Source organism: Jaculus jaculus, chromosome X (genome assembly GCF_020740685.1).
Source record: "Jaculus jaculus isolate mJacJac1 chromosome X, mJacJac1.mat.Y.cur, whole genome shotgun sequence".
In the NCBI taxonomy this organism is placed as follows: Eukaryota; Metazoa; Chordata; class Mammalia; order Rodentia; family Dipodidae; genus Jaculus; species Jaculus jaculus.
The window spans coordinates 52,213,291-52,233,690 of NC_059125.1; the positions used below are offsets into that span (position 1 = coordinate 52,213,291).

General features: G+C 39.2%; 1 protein-coding gene across 1 annotated transcript in view; it reads right to left on the reverse strand.

The window, feature by feature from the left end:
• Dgkk (diacylglycerol kinase kappa) overlaps positions 1-20,400 on the reverse strand; it is a 156,305-nt gene that overhangs the window by 3,246 nt on the left and 132,659 nt on the right. The window contains exons 15-25 of the mRNA XM_045140776.1: positions 19,661-19,889; positions 15,814-15,921; positions 15,243-15,339; positions 13,018-13,125; positions 9,290-9,386; positions 8,942-9,049; positions 7,845-7,958; positions 6,870-7,004; positions 5,691-5,851; positions 5,014-5,155; positions 3,723-3,809 (exon numbers count right to left, since the gene is read on the reverse strand). Of these exons, the coding sequence (XP_044996711.1) occupies positions 3,723-3,809; positions 5,014-5,155; positions 5,691-5,851; positions 6,870-7,004; positions 7,845-7,958; positions 8,942-9,049; positions 9,290-9,386; positions 13,018-13,125; positions 15,243-15,339; positions 15,814-15,921; positions 19,661-19,889 (1,386 nt within the window). The remainder of the gene's footprint in view (positions 1-3,722; positions 3,810-5,013; positions 5,156-5,690; positions 5,852-6,869; positions 7,005-7,844; positions 7,959-8,941; positions 9,050-9,289; positions 9,387-13,017; positions 13,126-15,242; positions 15,340-15,813; positions 15,922-19,660; positions 19,890-20,400) is intronic.

Here is a 20,400-nt window from a genome sequence, read left to right on the forward strand (position 1 = left end):
CTAAATTCTCATTAATTCATGGATTACCAAGTAGAATCAAAGAAATCTGGGGGGGGGGGGGGCTGGGAAGATGGCTCAGCAGTGAAGGGCACTTGCAAAGCCTACTAGCCTGACTTCAATTCCCAAGCCACCCACAAAAAGTGCAAAAAGTGGTGCAAGTGTCTAGCACTTGTTTGTAGCAGCAAGAGGCCCTGAAGTACATGCCTACACACAAATAAAAGTTCTAAAAGAAGTTTAATGTTCAAGATCATATGGCTGGGCAGAACCCAGGTGTTTTTAACTGAGTAGTCTACCTTTTATATACCACTATTTCACAAGGTGAAGGGAGAATAGGATAGGCTGCCGCAAGCAGCCTATCAACCAGTAGGGTCTTCCTCTTGACTGTACCTCTTGACTGTAAAGGCTCTAGTCTTTTTCCTATTTCTAGCTCCACCCCACTCCTCTCAGCTAAAATCTTTTTTTTTTCCCCCCCTGGCTCTGCTGCTCTTCTCTGCTTCTTTGCATTGCTTACCCAAAGGGACACACATGAGTATAGCTTTGCCCCACCCAGCCAGGCTGGGTGAGAGGGGGAGAGCATAAAGCTGTTTCTTGGTTTGGATGGTTTATCTGCTTGTCTCTACTTTATAGTTTGGGTAACTTCTCATTTTAATTACATGCATAATTTTCCTGTGGTCTCTGATCTACCATGTGGATTTCTTTTTCTAACTTTAGGCTTAATACCTGTGCAGTTTCCTTAAACTCAATGTAACAATGAACTCATTTCAGTAATCTTTTCTCCTCTGAATCTCTTGGTCTCTTCTTTGGTATCTGTCCTCTCATTTTTTTTTCCTTGAGCCTCACCATTTATCCTCCTAACTTCTCTTAAAACACAGAGGAGTGCTGGAGCACTATAATTTCAAAGCTATTTTGTAAACCAAGGAAAGAGAGGGAGGGAGGGAAGGAGGGAGGGAGGGAGGGAGAAGCACTGTGAAATGATGACTACCAGGCATAACAGCCATTGCCTTGTTGATCTAATAGCAGCTGTGATTACCTGAACAAGATCTGCACGGGATTGGGCCTCTAACACCCTGTCATGAAAAGGGGAAGGGGATCATTGGACCTTACCCTTCCCTTAGGATTTTATATACTGCTAATGGTTGATGAGACAAGAAGAAACATTTTGTCAGTGGTGTAGCCACTGGTAAGGTGCCCATGTTCAGATGAACAAACCCACACCCATGATCCTGTAAACAACCTTAGTGAAATTCATAAAGCCACCAAAACAAACAAAACAAAAACAATTTAAAAAATGATTGTAGAAGGAGGAAAATTGGGAAGAGGAAGGGGACTAGCAGGTGTAAATGAGGAAAATAAATATGATCAAACTTCATTATGCACATGTATAAAAATGTCATAAACCCATTCTTCATAATTAGTATATACTGATAAAACAGAAAAGGGCAAAAAATGGGATAGGATGTTATGGCCAATGAGGACATGATATAAGGAAATAATCCATGCTGACAAATATGTTCCACTTTACAACTTGTGATTTATACAGCATGGGCCCAATGCAAGTGCCGCGTGTATGCCAATTAAGGGAAGTATACCCCTGCTAGTGTTTAGATCAATAATGTCCTCTAAAGGCCTATGTGATAAATGTTTATTCCTTAGCTTAGTCCTACTGGGAGGTCGTGGAACCTTTAAGAGGTGGGACCTAGTGATAAGTCTTGGACTTTGGACCTATACCTTTAATGGGGAAGTTGGGCCTTAGTCCTTTCACCATTGGGACAAAATTCTTAGCCATGGGGAGAAAAAAATTTACTCTTATCATTTGCTCTTCACCATGATGTGATGCTTTGTCATATTCCCCAAGCAAAGGAGCAAATTAATCACAGACTAACTTTCCCAAAGCTGTGAGCTAAACAAAGTTTTCTCTTTATAAGTTCATTATCTTAGGTGTTTGTTATAGTAATGGAAAGCTAACATAAGACCCTTGTTAACATTGAGTTTTTTTACTGTCGTCCTTCTTTAAGCAGAGTAAAATCACCCAAATGAAACAAGATTTATATGCATCTCACCTCTATGAAGCCTTTCTGTGGACACATGGTCATAATTAGCTGTATCTTGCCGTCTAGCTCACTTTGTATGTATGTGTGATGGTATTCCCCAAGACCTGTAGAGGCTCCCAGCTCACAGAATATGGTATGCTCAAGTAGGGTTGTTGGCTGGCATGGGCCAATTTTCAAGACATGAGTTTCAAGAAAGCCTAAGGAGCAATGACAGACCAACTTCCCATATTTACTGTTGCCCAAAATGATAAGGACATTGAATTCTGCTTATATATACAAGGTATTCCTATTGCAATTGTCTGAAGCTAAAGCACCCTAGCCTGGGCCTCATTTGCAGGAACAGACTGGTATTATTGTGTTAGTCACGCTGCCTCCAAGGCAGTGTGCTAATTAGATATGTAAATGAAGAGATGTGGATATACTTCTAGCAATTTAGACTCAGAAGCCTGCTTTCAAATAAACCTCAATTAGATCAAAACAAGCACAACACCTGCCTCAGGGCCTTAGCAGTCAACTTCAAAGTTGAATGGCTATGATCAGAGCACAATCACCTTATGACCAATGGTTTTGTATTCAAGGGAATATGAAACTAGTCTTGTAGTTCCAAAATGGATTCTTAGTCCATTGTCCTTAGTACTAACACCTCACATATTTTGAGCCACTATTATTAATTACAAGGCACTCAAGATAGCTTGTTAAATCCTCACAACAACCTATAGAGGTAGAAGTTACAATTCCTAACTTTTAGGTATGGAAACTAAGCCCAGAAAGGTGAAGTTACTTCACATAGCTAGTGTTAAGGATGAATTGTTTCATCACACAAGATACACTAATTCCCAGTACTTCAGAATATAAATTTATTTGGAATCATTGTCAATGCAGAAGCAATTAATTGTTAAGTTGAGGTCATACTGTATTGGAAAGGCCCTCATCCAATGTGATTGATGTCCTTAGTAGAAGATGGCCATATGAAGACAGAGACACATGGAAATAATGTTATAGGAAGACAGACACAGAGACTGAAGTGATGCATCTACAATCCAAGGCACAGGAATTATTTTCAAACAACCAATAATTAAGAAAACATAAGGAAGGATTTCTGTGCAGTTTTCGGAGGAAGCATGGCCCTGTTGATGTCTTAACTTTGGATTATTATTTCCAGAACTGTGAGATAAGCTTTTGTTATTTTGAGTCATAACTCTTGGTACTTAGTTATGGCAGCCTTAGAAAACTAATGCAGGTTGGGTTAGATTTGGGCTTGAGTTCCTCATCCTCTAAACTTCTCCCTATTCCATATTGCCTTCCTACATGGATAAAGAGGTATGTAAAACTTGAGAGATAAAGCGTATCTCAGAGGAACTTATTCTTTTCTACTGTAGCTGTATCAGGTATAATGAGATCACCCTGATTGTGACTGATCTGGTCTGTACTCAGGAAACATTGGCCAAATGAGGGGAAGACACTTTATCTCAAGGTATTGTAGTCGTTATGGATTATCAGAACATGTAAAATAATGTACTTAAGTGATAGTGGTGGATAATAGCAGGAACATTCAGGCAAGCACCTATGCAAAATGACCCCATGTCTAAAGTACCCTGGAACCAAGCATAGACTGTGACCATCTACAGATAAGGCATTTTCCCCTCCCATGTTCCAACCCCCTGCACTCACCAAGTTTTCATCCAGGAAAGCTTTGGTGTCATCGTAGAGCCCTTTAAGACTAAATGTAACATCTACTGCGTCATTTCTGCTTAGGGTCTGAGAGAAGAAAGGAAAAGAATAGAAGGGAAAGGACATGACAGAGGAGTTGGTTAGTAAGCATGCAGTTGGCTTCTCCATGGTAAGGTAGGAACAGGCCAGTAGGATGTGGCTGTAAGCAGAAAAGTAATAGTCAAAATATAGCAAATTAGTACAGCATGGGCACCAACCCATCATAACTGATCCTAGCTGTCAGCTGGTATAGCAGTCTGGATGTATCCTTCAAAGTTACACAGTACAATTTAACTTTTGGAATAATAGATTGGGTGTGGTGGGTATAGGAAAAGAGCAAATTTGCTAGCCAGAGTGTAAATTTCAGGAGAGTTGTCTTTAGGTTAAAACTATTTCCCATTGCAGGTGAAGATAGGTAAAGCCATCTTTCACCTTAAAACTCAGGCTCTGGGACTCCATCTAAGATGTCACCTAACATTTTAACATATACTGTCCCCATTTTATTTTTGTCTATCACTGATGTTAGTGTATGCATATGTAGTGCTGGGGACTAAAACCCCAAGCCTCATGCATGCTAGATAAGTACTCTACCACTAATCTACACACCCAGACCTAAGGTTAGTTTACAAAGGTATCTTCTGGGCCTGGTGGCGCACACCTTTAATTCCAGCACTTGGGAGGCAGAGGTAGGAGGATCACTGTGAGTTGAAGGCCACCCTGAGACTATATAGTGAATTCCAGGTCAGCCTGAGCTAGAGTGAGACCCTACCTTTAAAAAAAAAAAAAAAAAAAAAAAAGTATCTTCTGGCTGTGTATATAGCCATGGGATAGTATATTTATTTTTAAGTGTCTGACTTAACTCTTTTGATTAAGAGGTAAATCAAATCATCTTAGAACTCTAATTCCAATGGTAGGTGCCACCTTATATGATAATAAAGGTTCTCCCCCCCCTCGGGATGAGGATGGTCCAAGACCACATTTCTTTCCATTTATTGGTCTTTACTTCCAGAGATTGGTATGGTGAGTAGCTATCAGGAAAGAGGCTAGTTCTCAAAATGAAATATATTGTGGAATATCCTCAGTTACCACATTGACCTTATAATAATTCAAGGGATACATGTGCATTCTTATCTACTCTATCTATTCTTTTTTATCCTGCTATATCATCTGCCCAGTTTCTGTGTCCATTTCCTTATCTTTTACCCTCTTCCTATGTAGCTTGACTACTTTCCTTCATTTTCCCTCCCCTTACCTCAATGAGAGTACAGGAAGCAGCGCCTGCCTCATTGCCACTGTCTTGGCCATAAAACATGTCATTCAGGATATTAGCACTAGCATTCACAGAATCCATGAGGACAGACACATGCTGGTGGACCTTGCTCAGGTCATGGAGTCTGTAATAAAGAAAGGACAGATAGATAAGTTGGATGCCATAGATTTCTGGTGTGGGATATGATGGCAGAAATGAAAGTACTGGGTACTAGATTTGAAATTACTACTCTTGTATTAATTTTGCTCTGATGCTGGAAAACGTATTCACTTTTGTCCATCTTAATTTCACATTAATTTAGATACTGGAAACTTCAATAGAATGGGAGGATAAAATAAAAGAGTATAGATGACTCTTCCAGAAACTCCATGATCTTTTAGACACTTAAAGGGCAAGGATACTCAGTATTATTCCTATTGGGTCTGAAGAAGCAGGGGGAGATCAAAATTCATCTCTGGGACTCATAGGAAATGTACAAGCTGGTCTATTGCCAAATACAAAGAATATTAATTGTATGGATGGTCATTGCCCTAATCTTCAGAGCACTAGGTAAGATGCATTTCTGAAGCTGAGCTTCCTAGTAATCAATGATTATAATGATTGTCTCTTTCAATGTCTTCTTTGGTCTCTTGGCCCTATATCCAGCCCAGTCCACTTACCTGCTAATGAGGTTTTCTGCAAGCCGAGCTAAGTGCTGCATCTGGACAAACTCCTTGTCAGAGAGGCTATCTTGTGATTCCTGGGAGTCCAGTTGGGGTTGAAGGGCAGCTTGAATTTCATTATGCTTACATTGCCACATTTTCATTGAGTTCTCAAAGTCCTGAAGATGAATACTATGTCAGATCCTAATAACTGCTACAGATAAGTGCACATGAGACAAATCTGTTTGTGAGTGTGACATTTTGGGTGTAACATGGGATATAATGGCTAAAGGGGGATGAGGGCTTCCCCATCTATTTCCCTATGAAGCAATCTATACATCTCTATCTTTTTATCCAGTATATTTTCTGTATGAGGTGATTTAGTATTTGTTATTGTTAGTATATTAGGGCATAGGATACCTATCTTAATCAGAAAGATACCAAACTTCCAAAAGCTCAGATATGAGATATGATGACCTTTCATGTTCCCCCTTTTTCCAAATCTATGCAATAACAGTTGAGAGACAGACATGTGGTTTATTTTTAAATTGGGCTTTTGTCATTTTATACACACACACACACACACCCATAGGATGGTTGAGAGAACCCATGTGAGGCCTAGCACAAGGTGGGAGGTTGATCAGCTGAAAATCCCCTCTTCTCTTATTGCTATTTCTATGGACTGTTCAGAGTTCAGAACATAGCTTATAAGCATAGCTAACTAGTAAAGAGTGACTCGTTTGTAGTGTTACATTTAGCTGAAGTGGGTGACATATGTAAATATAGTATGTTAAGTAAGATTACATACAGGAGCCTAAAGGCCACATTCTATGCAGAAACTGTTGTTGATAAATTTCTCCATTCCTACCTAAGGTTTTAGCTTTTTCTACACTGGAGGGTAGAGGACAACCTTGTCTAAAACCATAGAGGGAGATGCTTGTCTCTTGGATAGTAGTTTGAAAATATCAGTATATATACGAAAATCTTGATGAGCTTAGAAGAGCAAAGGCAAGCTTCTGAGAGCCACCTATCTCTACTTTATGCAATGGGTAGTGTGAAACTTAGGGGTATGCATTTATTACCAACCAGGTTATTCCACTTTCTGAAGAATTCTGATTAAATAGAAATGGTCAGTATTCATGTGATAGATATGAATGAAGCAGGGTAAAAGCACAAATTGAGCTTTTCTCCTCTTACCCGATCTCTCATTAGCATCTGAGCACCATTCTTGTATCTAATCTTGATAAGGCCTGGCCTTTGAACCCAGGCCTCCCCATCCACCTGCACTGGGATACCTTCTTCACCATCAATGGTTATCATCACTTCCTGGCACTGGCAGAAAAGAGAGTAGAGGAGAAAAATGATACACCAACTGTAGACCAATATGATAACCTCACTGTCACAGTTTGATCCATATCTTTGCCATTGTAGCTTCAATTCAGAGTAGCCCAGGGAGAAACACCTATTTCTTTTTTTATTAGTTATGAACATACTCAGTATGTAAACAGCACGTGTTGCTACCATCCTTACCCTCATCCCTACCCCCTCCCCAAAGGTCTGTCCTCATTAGGGATGCAGGTCATCCCCATGCAGACTTTAAACACCTATTTCTTATGAGATTTTTGCTTCTATGTTCTCTGCTATCTCTGTTTTCAACCTCAACAAATACATTGATGCCTCCAGATAATCTCCCTTAATCCTGGACATTTTTATGATTATGAATTTATTGTATGACTCTATCAGGTGCTGGTCATATTCCCATCAGGATATATATATAATATATATATATTTATATATATATATATATATATATATATATATATATATATATATATATATATATATATATATATAAAATCTTCTCTCTCTCTTTCAATCCATGGAGGGTCCTCCTACATGGGGTTATTGGTGTTCCCTGTGGAGTCATAAATGCATTAATCAGTCTTATAATCTTTCTACTTCCTCTTCCACCATGTTATCTGACCCTTGGCAGATGTGGTATTAAGACTACTTTAGTGGTAAACTCTTTGCAGTCTCTAAATTTCTGCTTGGAGGAATTTTGAGTGTATCCCAGAAATCTTATACCCAGGGTAATTCCTAGGATACCTCCACATCTTGGGTTGTAGCCAGTAAGCTTAGCAATTTTCTGGTATCTATCTAACCCCTGCCTACCTGAGCAATGCGATGATGATGAAGGTTGACAATACGAGACATGGCCATCTGCACAGAACCAAAGATTGCCACTACTTCCAGCTTCCCATCATCAATTGCAGGAGCCTCATATTTCTAAGGAATAAGAACCATTTCAGGTTTTCCCATTCCTGAGAAAAACTATACATTGTCTACAACAAACAAATGTACTTTAAGGATTCCATTTTTCTAGTCCATGAAGTAGGAAAACTGCATTGAAGATGAGGCAAAGAAGCCAATCTGGGAAAAGGAAACTGAGATCACTACAACTTTTAGTCCCATTTGAGATTACAACCCAGACAGTTTCTTTCTTGTCTAATGCAGGTCTATGAACCCACAAAGATAATTTTATTGACCCCATGGCCTTCTTACTTGTACTTAAAGGAAAAGAACAAAGTCTGGGTAACCTTTTGAGGATCTGTGAAAAATTCCAAGGCCAGGTATCACCTAAGAGTTGGCCTTGTGCTCTGGAATAATTTTCTTCTTTTATTTTTTAATTAATTAATTTGAGAGCAACAGACAGAGCGAGAACGAGGCAGAGAGACACACAGAGAGACTGGGCATGCCAGGGACTCCAGCCACTGCAAACGAACTCCAGACACGTGCGCCCCCTTGTGCATCTGGCTAACGTGGGTCTTGGGGAGTTGAGCCTCAAATCTGGGTTCTTAGGCTTCACAGGCAAGTGCTTAACTGCTAAACCATCTCTCCAGCCCATGCGATAATTTTCTTAAAAAAAATAAATCTATTGTATGACTCTCTTGGGTACTGGTCATATTCCCATTTGGTTATATAGGTTATACACTTATATCCTCTCTCTTGCCCCTTCCAAACCATCCATGGAGGGTCCTCCTAAATGGGGTTACTGGTGTTCCCTGTGGGGTCATGAATGTATCAATTAGTCTTAAAATCTTTCCTCTCCCCCCCCTTTTTTTTTTTACTATCTGTTTTTCAGTTAGTAAAAATTCCCAGCCCATCTTACCTTTCCCCAGCATCTACTTCCCCACTCTAGTTGGCTCAACTCTCCAAAATATCCTGACAGTCATGCCTCACTCCCATCTTATTCCTTGTTTCATACTCACTGTGGTCGCTGTATTGCTTCCCCAGAAATTTACACCTCCGGCATAGCTGGTAATGTTGAGTACTACAATGCCTTGCAGGTTTGGCAAGGAGATGACTTCTCCATCACACTGAAAAAAAAGTAGCTCTCATTGGCTGTTTTTTCAGATACCAATGTGAAGGGACATTGACAAAGATGGACTGGGCTCAGGCTTCTCTTCATAAAAAAACATTTTCTTATTCATAAATGGAAATACATCCTTGTGCCTTCCTCCCATTAGCAGTAAGAATCATGTAGTTAAAGTTTGGGAAGAACCAAAGTTAGAGGGAAAATTATGAAATTTCCTTTTTCTATGCACTTTTCTACTAACCTCCAGATGCACTCGTTCTTCCAGTTTCCTGTATGAACGCTGCAAAAGTTCCTTACTTCCCAGTAGGCCATACCATATTTTGTTCTTAAGGCGGCTACTATAGGGAGACAAGAGTAGAAAAAGATAGTCAGAAGGTGAATAACAAAGATAATGGGCAGTGAATGACAGGAAATGAAACCATCTTATTTCCCAAGTGCCTTCTTAATGATATAAGTTATTTTAGATGGTAGCTAGACATAGGAGAGCTGCTGGAATAGCCTACCTGCTAATCTCATGCAAATACTAGCATAGCTGAGTTCAAGGGCTCCTTTGAAGGCACAACATCTGACTGATGGGTAAAGTTTTCACTTTCTTTGCTGAAAATAGGTATCTTGATTTGGAACAAATAAGCTATCTTCAGAAAGCTATGCTTTTAAAAGATGCGACCATAGCTTGCTGATAAACACCAGTTAACTTGGCAATTTTATTTGAAACATTTGACTCTGTAACATTATGAAGAAGTGACATTTTTCTTTTGAGTTGGGTTTTGCTCTAGCCCAGGCTGACCTGGAATTCATTTTGTAGTCTCAGACTGGCCTTGAACTCACAGTGATTCTCCTACCTCAGCCTCCCAAGTGCTGGGATTAAGGCATGCATCACTACACAAGGCTTGAGGAAGTGACTTTAAAAAAATTATTTTTAAAAATTGATTTATTTGAGAGCAACAGACAGAGAAATAGGCAGAAAGAGAGAAAGAATGGGTGCACCAGGTCTTCAGCCACTGCAAATGAACTCCAGCCTTGTGCATCTGGCTAACGTGGTCCCTGGGGAATCGAGCCTTGAACCAGGGTCCTTAGGCTTCACAGGCAAGTGCTTAACCGTTAAGCCATCTCTCTAGCCCCTTGAAGCAGTGACTTTTCTGATGAAGAGGAATTATTTTCCTGATACTAGACTTGTATGTTAAATACTTAATTTAATGTCATAGAGAAGGGCTCAGCTTAGTAAGGAAATTTTAGAGGAATAGTCAGTGGAGAAATATGAGACAGGAGAAAGAATAACAGGAAACTTGGGTGGAGTTAGGAAAAACAGGGCTTTTTTTTTTTTTTTTTTGCTAACTATAGGACCTTTGATCAAACAAAATGGCAGAGAGGTCACATACCTCAGAAAGCCTGGGTAACATTTGTTTAGTTTTTAAAGTCGCAGAAATGAACCACCACAGAATGAATTTTAACATGTAAGAAAGCTAGTACAAAATTATTTGACCTCTGAAACTAAAAATTTTCTGAGTACTTCAGTTTCCTCATTTACAAAAAGCGAGGCTTATATGCTGCCAACACAGAGCATAGAGACACCTGGCTGGAATTTGGAAGAAAGCCAGTCCTTAGACAGCCCATCTAGTGCTGGAAAGTGCTACATGAGCTACTGGGGGAAAGTGGCCAATAGTGGTCTGAGCAACAGGAGGCCTAAGCTATTCAGAAGCAAATACCCTGACACTATGTACATGCCAGTGCAATAGTGGCACACAGCCTTGGTGGGTAACCAATAGCTTTCTGATTGGCTAAGAGATCCACTCAGTATAAAGGAACCTATATCTGGAATTGGGAACCATATCAGAATCTTATGGAGACAAAGATTATGCACTCCAGTGTCAAGCTCTCACTACTATTTGGCTAAAAGAGGGGTTATATACATCAAGTTCTCCCTAAATTAATAATGTTTATCCCATTTAAACTATGCTGGCTTTACCGCTCATTGGTTTAATTGTGTAGAAATGGAAAATGCATAGCAAAATAATTCTGAAAAATAGTATAAAGTTGGAAGACTTTCAATTTCAAAAATTACAGCACAAGAAAGTTACAAACCAGTGTGTTACTTGCATAGGATAAATAGGTCACTTGATCACAAGAGTCCAGAAATAACCCTTTACATTTATGGTCAACTGAGTATTGACAAGAAGCCAATGCAATTCATAGGGAAAAGGATATGTTTTTAAAGATACAGTGTTGGAAATAGGCAGGGCTCTGGGTTAAAGCAAACCTAAGCTGTCTGACACAAAGGCCTTAGGCTATGGAGGGGTCAAAGCAACCTGAACCATCAGTCATATCTCAGGGACCAGACTGACAGGGGAGCTCCTACCCCCATTCTCGGGGTTTGTAGTGAGCCAGGATCCTCTCCCCATTCTTGGGTGTCTCAGTGAGCCTAGACCCTGGGACAAAATCTCGGACCCCAAGGTCGACAGGAAGTAAGGCCACTCCCACTCCAAGCATGGGATACCTGGACATTCGGATAAGACTTAGGCTTTGCCCATAACCCTGTGGTCTTTAGCCAGTTGCCTAGGAGAATCCTTATATGGTATTAGCCAGCAACTTTGCACAGCCCATCCCCCTGCCATTGGCTATGTGCTGGAATATATGTCCTCATATGCTAATCAGGCACCAGCAAGCAACCTTGTACATCCAATCCCCTTTGGACCCTCTTCCCACCCTTAACTTCTTATAAACCCATTTGCCTAACAATAAACCAAGAGCTGTTCACAGAAACTGTCTCCTGAACGTCTTCTCTTTCACATGCTCACCACCACGGTTGCCTGGGCAACTTTGGGGTACTGCGGACAGCCCCAGAGGGAGGACCCAGGAACCTTCAATGTGGTACTGAGATAATCAAGATATCTTCATGCAATAAGATTATTTAGGCCATTAATTCATGCTACATGCAAATGCTAATTCCAGCTACATCATAGGTAGACTTAAATGTAAGAGCCAAAAAAAATAAAAAATTTTGGAAGTAAAGATAGGAGAAAAAATTTTAAGACCTTAGGTTAGGTAAGAATTTTTTAGATATGGCACCAAAAACTAAAACTTAAAAAAAAAATTCTGGACATCACAAAACTTCAGAACTTTTATGCTCAAAAAAAGATACCTGTAGGGTTGGGGAGATGGGTCAGTGATTAAATGCACTTGTTTGCAAAGCCTAATGACCTGGGTTCAATTTCCAAGTACCCATGTAACATCCATCAAGATGCATAGGTGTGGAAGTTCTTTGTAGTGGAACTAGATCCTAGCATACTCATTCTCATTCTTTCTCTTTGCAAATAAGTAAATAATATATTTTTAGAAGGAGACCACTAATAATATGAAAAGACATTAGTAAATTGATAATAAGTTTTTAAAATTACACATCTGATACATTGTTTCTTATCTGAGGCCTGTTCTGAAACCTATCTTCCAGGGGTAGTGACAGGGTGGGGTGCTTCTTTTTAATTGTAATTTCAATTTACAAGAACTCTGAGGCTGTCTTAGGATATATCTATAGGACAAAAGTATCAGAAGGTGCCAACTGAGCCAATAAAATCAATGTGTCCAGAGAATACAGATTAAGAAAATGAAGAAGAAACAGTAGCCAGATCTTTAAAACTTTGTAGCTTTGCCAAACAGAAACAGAACTTGGAGCCACTACTAGGACATAAAAGAGTTCAGTTCAGTCTGTTATTAATAAGAGCAATACAGGTAGCTATGTGTACACAACAACCCATAGCACTAAACAAGAAAAGGAACTCCATGTTCAAATGTCAGAGCAGTCATCTTAAACCAGCTCAACATTTGGGGCAACCATTGTGCAAGTTTTGGGGCCAATGCATTTAACTTAAGAAGGACCTCTTCTGTTGCTGTGTAAGAGATAAGGAATATAGAAACAATATGTCTATTGTGATTGTATTTATTAATGTAGAGAGAGGAGCTTATTTCCCTTACTTGTATTGTCCTGGGTGTTCTTCTCTTCTAGTGTTGAAGTCCAGAGAAATTTTAGCATCTAGCCCAATTCCAAAGTAGTTGTTCATAACACATTTTTCTTTGAAGCATCTGAAATTAACCAGGGAGTAGGATAGACACTAATGAAGGAAAGAAGTACTACTGCCACTTGGCTGAAAACTTCATCTTCACAATGAAAATCACCAATGGAAGGCCTACCCACTGGGTATATATGCCACATAGTTCTTGAAAGGTAAATACAGATGTCTTTACTTGCTAAAAATCCAACTTGTTAGCTCAAAGAGGTGTCTAATCAATTTAGAAGCTTCAGTGGAATTGGGACTCATAGTAAAGAAACAAATTTATGATTTCAGTTATCTTTGTAGGACTCCAATATGAATAGTTTATATATATTTTCATATACAATAGAGTGAAATAGTCATGGGTCATTCCCAGAAAAAATGTTTTATTATCCTAGATACAAATGAATGTTGAGAGTTTAGTTTTCATTATTATTCTCAGTGATATCTAGTTCCTGTATAGTACTTTCCCATCAGAAGAGAAAAGGACCACACAATTCATATTTGAGAGCAAAGACTGATATAACAGGGAAGATATATACACAACTATACTAGCAGATTTTTATTTTAGTCTCTTGCATCCATCTGAGATGTCAACATCATAATTAGTGGTGTTTATAGATAATACCAGCCCATGTAAACTATGTGTATCTGTTCCCAACTTTACCTTCAAAGGTTGGTAACTTGAAATAAGTTATGGTGATAGAGGTTTTACACCAAGAATAAATCAGCCTCCCCTTAGAAAGCTGGTTGTGAAACTGTTGATCAAAATTTATCAGGTAGATCCATGAGGCCTTAAACATAAATTCAGGCCAATCGTGAAGTGGAGGAGTGTGGTAGTTAAAGATATGAGTAAGAATTTTTTCTTAGACAAATTGCTTAAGAAATATTAACTGTAACTTGTGTCCTTTTTGAGAAACTAAAAAGAGGTACAGTTTGGCTATTTAATCACAAATATTTAAAAAATATTTATGTATTAGAGAAACACACACAGAGAGAGAGAGAGAGAGAGAGAGAGAGAACGCATGCAACAGCCTCAGACACTGTGAACTCCAGACGCATGCACCACCTTATGCACCTGGCTTACGTGGGTCCTGGGGAATCGAGTATGGGTCCTTTGGCTAGGCAGGCAAGCACCTTAACTGCTAAGCCATCTCTCCAGCCCTTCATAAGTAATTTCAATTACTAAAGTGGCATTAGCTTTGCCCCCCTTGATCACAGTCAAGAAATTAGGGTTTCTCTAACTAATGTCCAAACAGATCTTAACAGAATTGAAAATGATTGAATGTGCAAAACTTCGCTGCTGGGAATATTTTTCAAAAGTAGGACTAGTAATATTGATGCCCTTAGATTTGGTACACAGTTTCTTAAATTACCATTATGGTTTTTTGTTGTTGTTGTTTTATCTTATTTTTAGTATCTTCAATTATTTACAGTTAAAAGCACCAGTGGGAAAAAGTCCTCTGATAAAACAGCTATTATTATTTTTTTTTTCAAGGTAGGGTTTCACTCTAGTCCAGGCTGACATAGAATTCACTATGTAGTCTCAGGGTAGCCTCAATCTCACAGGGATCCTCCTAGCTCTGCTTCCCATGTGCTGGGATTAAAGATGTGCACCACTACACCTGGCAATATTAATTATTTTTAATAATGAGAGCAACTGCTAATACATACAACACTTAACTCTGAGTTCCAAGCACTGGCCAATATTATTTCTTAAAAATTATTTAAAATATTTATGAGAGAGAGAGAGAGAGAGAGAGAGAGAGAGAAAATGTACACTCCAGGATCTCTAGCTACTGCAAATGAACTCCAGACATATGCACAATCTTGTGCATCTGGCTCTATGTGGGTGCTGGGAAATTGAACCTGTGTCCTTTGGCTTTGCAGCCATGTGCTTTAATTCTTGGGCCATCTCTCCAGCAATAAATATTTTTCATATAGAAATTCAATAATATAAGAAATCTGTTTGTAAAGGTCTATAACTATCTCACTGCATGTGAAGAAAATGGAACTCTTATTAGTTACATCACTTTAAAGGTCAAACAACTAGTAAGTAGAGTTAGAATTTGATTCTAGATACAGTGAACCTTGTACTATTAACAAGAAAGGCAAAAACATTAAAAGGTAAAGGGCTTGAATACTTACATTGCTTCAGGCGTAAAGTATAAGTGTTTCAAGTCAAGATTATCTAAGTCTTCACTTTTGAGAGAAGGCATAGAAGACCAAGTGCCACAATGAGAACCTAGTCACAAAAGATAACACTTTAGAGGCTTATGTAAACTTAAAATGCTTCTCTTCCTAAATTTACTTGACCATGGTCTGGTTTCTCTATTGCAGAAAGTCTAGCCCAGTAACTTCCATGTAAATAATATTCAGGATTTTTACTCCAAAGAGGACTGCTTAGATTCTTAAGAGAATCCAAGAATAAATAAGGACTTTCACTGAGAGAATGGTCAAGCTGGGCTGTTTACTTGCTGGCATTAAAAATAAATTTAAATCTTGGTTTATCATCAGGCCCAAGTTTTCAAAATGTCTAATAATGGGGTCATTGCTATGGACATTGATAGGACATTTTATAGTATGAAATTTGCGGAAAATAGAAGTGAGTATTTGTTACAAAATGGATTATATCTAAAGGGTGAAAATATATTTAGTCTCTTGGGACTGGATGATAGTGGTGAAGGCTAGAATAAAAGAATGAACAAAAGATCCTTACGATGTCTTGGGCTCGCCTGGTCAAAATCCTCTGAGTCATCATCTCCCAGGAAGAAAGATGACATAAAGTTCTTGACTGATATTGTCTGTCTGCTCTCCTCATCCAGAACTATAGAGAAAAATTAGAAGGAAGAAGAAAAGAATACAGGAAGGGAGGTAGGGAGGAAGGAAGAAAGGAAGGATTAGTTACATTAATCAAAGATTTTAAGCATCTATCTTGTTTAATGATAGTGTTGATAGATGAGACTTCCATTTTGACTATTGATTTTCCTCTCTGATGCCTCTTATACTAACAGGTTTTATTCAGTGTGGATACTAAGTTTATTTTTATATCCATGCCTGAACTTTCTTGTTACTCTTTTTCTGTCACTCACATAATACACATAGCTGTGAATAGAAGCTTGAAGCTATGGATGGGGGTAGCAGAGTGGGAGAACAATTCTCTTCTATTTCTAATTTGTTAGTTTGTTTATTCATATGACATTGGTCCAAACTTGAATATCTAGGATCATGCCACTTTTTCAATCAAATTTATTACCCTATTACCCAGTATGGTTGAAATGTTACTTTTATTTACTTGTTTATTTTTTTATGTTTTTGTTTTTCTTGATGCAGTATTTCACTCTAGCCCAAGCTGACCTGGAATTCACTCTTTAGTCCCAGGCTGGCCTTGAACTCAGCGATCTTCCTACCTCTGCCTCACAATTGCTGAGATTAAAGGCATGTGCCACAACTCCTGGCTAGTGTTGCCTTCTTTTCATCAGCCTGTATGTTGTATAGCTAGGTGCTCAGCCTGTGCCAAAGCTCATATGTTCCTTCTATATCTTTCCAGGGAGGTTTTGTTTCTCACAGAAGCACACACCTCATCTTTAAATCTAATGAGTGTTGATGGAGCAGAATGAGGGTCAGTTACTACAGAGTTAAGGCTATTTCAGGTTAATCTGATCTTCATCACTATAGACATAGATGCAAAATAATTGTTTAATTCTGGAAAATAACTACGGCAATAGAAGTAACAGGACTCTTTAACTCTTCCATAATAAAGAAGGGAGATTTCCTTTCTTTCTAAAAAACATGTATGAAGTTGTATCTAAAGGTACTAAGTTAGGGGAAAGTGACTAGACATCAAAAGACAGCAAACAAAGACTTCCTTGCTACTTGGAACTTCTGTGAATTCTGATAACTCAATTAGAACACACTTGGTCTCATACATTTTTCTGACCTGTTCTTCAAAGAACAGTGTAGGGAAGAGGTAGTCATTAAAATGTTGTGTTGAGAAAGTTGAAAGATTTCATGCTGAGTTGGAAACTTGGAGACTGTCAAGAGTTCTGAGTAATGGTGATTGCTATCACAGGCAGCAGAACCACTCTCTGGACACTTATGCCTGATTAACACTGTGTAAGACATGTGGATGTAAGCATCGTGTTTTTTTTTTTCCCTAAAATAATCATGATGATCAGTATTGGTGAGTGGAAAAGAAATAGAAGAATAGAGAAAGAAAAAAATTCCATGACTACAGATAGAAGCTGACAGTGCTTTAAGCCAGGTCACTTATCACTTGAAATTGTTCAGGTTCATTATCAGTTCCATCATATGAAACAAAAGAGTTGAGGGCTCGGTGTACCCTGCACAGGTGGATAATGCTGCTTTCAGAAGCTAAATGTGTTCCCTAAAGGCTTTCATTGTACTGAAAGGTGTTATACAGGCTTCTGGTAAGGGAAATCATCAACAATCTTACCCTACTATAGACTGCATGCTACACAGCCATGTAAGACTGTTATAGGGGTGATTGACCACTTTTTAAATTGTATTTGAGGACCACTTCATAGGAGGGAATTCATGCCTGGTCATATCAACCCAGTTTAAAGCCTGTGACTGGGGAGGACATAGACCCTAGGGGGGAAGATACTATTGTTTTGCTAAATAGAAATGTTGTGCCTTTCAAATTGCCTTCTAAATATTTATGTTTACACTCTAGGTTAGTGCTGTTTTAAGCTTTGGTCAAAGAAGCTTGGTTTTTTGCAGAGGGCAGCAGTTACTGAAGACTCATAAGTGTTCAAAGTACTGAGGATAAGTGACTACTGAATGTTCAGCCCAAATGGTATATCTATATCACCTCCCTCAAAGCTCAGAGAATATTATGGAAGAGAGGGCAGAAAAATATGTAAGAAAGAGAAGAAGGGGTAGAGTGTTGTCCTCCAGATATCATATGACTGTTCTACTCACGAACTGACAGCAGTTGTGGTTACATACATAAGACCGGCACAAGTTTGGGCCCCTCTGTTATGGATTGGGGGGGTGGGCACACGAGGTTCTACCTCTCCCTGGCAAAATTAATGGTTGCTGAGGAGAAGAAGACATTTCTGCAGTGGTGTAGCCACTGGAAAATTGCTCATACATCAGTAACACACACACACACAAAACCCAAATTAAATTCAGTGTCACCAGAGGCACCCAAGATCTCAACACATAAGCAGACCTAAAATGAACCCAACATGGCTCAGGGAAATTTGTGGAAGAGGGGATGGAAAGAATGTTAGAGCCACATGTTGGGTCATGACACGCACATTCCTCCTACCCAAAACTAAAGGCTAACCCCACAATGCATGACCATATACCCCAACAATCAGGGTCCCTGTGGAGAGGGGAGGATAGGGAGGAGGCTGACACTGGTACCAACTTGACTGTATTCACTGATTACAAAATTAAAGAAAAAAAATAATTCAGTCTGTCACACAGAAAAGAAATAAGACATTAAAGTAGAAAGGAAACTATTTGAAAAGAAAGGGTATGAATGTAATCAAAATATTTAAATACATGTCCAAAATTGTCAAACATAAATTAATTAATTTAAAAACTGAAGTCTGGGCTGGAGAGATGGCGTAGCGGTTAAGCGCTTGCCTGTGAAACCTAAGGACCCTGGTTCGAGGCTTGGTTCCCCAGGTCCCACGTTAGCCAGATGCACAAGGGGGCGCACGCATCTGGAGTTCGTTTGCAGAGGCTGGAAGCCCTGGCGCGCCCATTCTCTCTCTCTCCCTCTACCTGTCTTTCTCTCTGTGTCTGTCGCTCTCAAATAAATAAATAAATTAATTAAAAAAAAAAAACAAAACTGAAGTCTATGCTAGGTGATAAAGGCCTGGAATCATAGCTACCTAGGAGGCTGACACAGGAGGATTAAAACATTCAAGGTCTTCCTGAGCTACAGAGTACAGAGCCAGATTGGACAACTTAAAAAGTTTGCTTTGAGGGCTGGAGAGATGGCTTAGTGGTTAAGCGCTTGCCTGTGAAGCCTAAGGACCCCGGTTTGAGGCTCGGTTCCCCAGGTCCCACGTTAGCCAGATGCACAAGGGGGCGCACGCGTCTGGAGTTCGTTTGCAGTGGCTGGAAGCCCTGGCACGCCCATTCTCTCTCTCTCCCTATATCTGTCTTTCTCTCTGTCTGTCGCTCTCAAATAAATAAATAAAAAATGAACAAAATATATATAAAAAAAGTTTGCTTTGAAATAAAAAAGTAAAAAGAGGGCCGAAGATACAGTTCACTTATACTGAACTTGTCTAGCATGTGTAAGGCTCTGGATTCAAACCATAATACTGGCAACAAGCAAGTCATTAGTCTATTTTTAACAAAATTGAGTCTGAGAAGTAGGAGGAGTCAAAAGAACAGCTCTTCTGGACTGAAGCTTTTCAAATCATCAATCTGAATATGATTTTGAATGTAACATGAATGCATAATCCAGTCAACTTTTGTCAGTGGGATCAGATAGCAAACCTAGAATAAGCAAGATCATTAAATCATCCAAGGAATATTCTCTTTCCCTACCCTAGTCATGACAACTCAGAGTCTCTTACCTTGTTCAACCTGGAATATGATGAGTTTCAATGATTTCTGGAGATTCTGGGCCCTTGTGACCAGCTCTAATTTGGACTTGGCTATGTGGTCTAGCTGAGGGGCGAAGGGCTTTCCTTCTTCTTTATCACTGTGTGCATGTACTGCAGCACCTGTCTCAGCAGAGGTAGCTTCTGCCTCCTCAGTCAAGACATCAATCAGGACACTGAGCTTATCATACATTAAGTCACTCTATAAAAGGAGGAATATGGGATATTGTTAAGAAGGATAAGTGCTTATGAGCACAGAATAAGTAATGGGGATGATATGGGGAGGGCTGGAAATACTGAGCATAGAAAGTAATATGTGAAGTGATAAAGTACATGGGGAAGAAGAAATGCATGGGTACTGTGAGGATACTCAAAGAACATTATGGAATCAAACATACATAATTTGTTTCTGAGCAGTCTCAGGCATCAGTATATGTTTTGAGTCTTTCTCATGCCAGACTGGCCTATAAAGTTATTCGTAACATGGCAAGCTTGGAGAAACTTTTTGGATTGGAATTTTCAAAGGCATTCTATTAAGGATGTGAGTGTGATTCTGCATGGATTGTTGGTCTGCCTTTGCATGTATGTATGTCTGAGGATGTGTATCTACTATATTAGTTAAGGCTTTGATTACAAGCCCCGTTATTTAATAGTTTGTGATGTGAGGCCAGCTATTTAACCTCATTGTTCTTCCATATTCTATATCAACTATA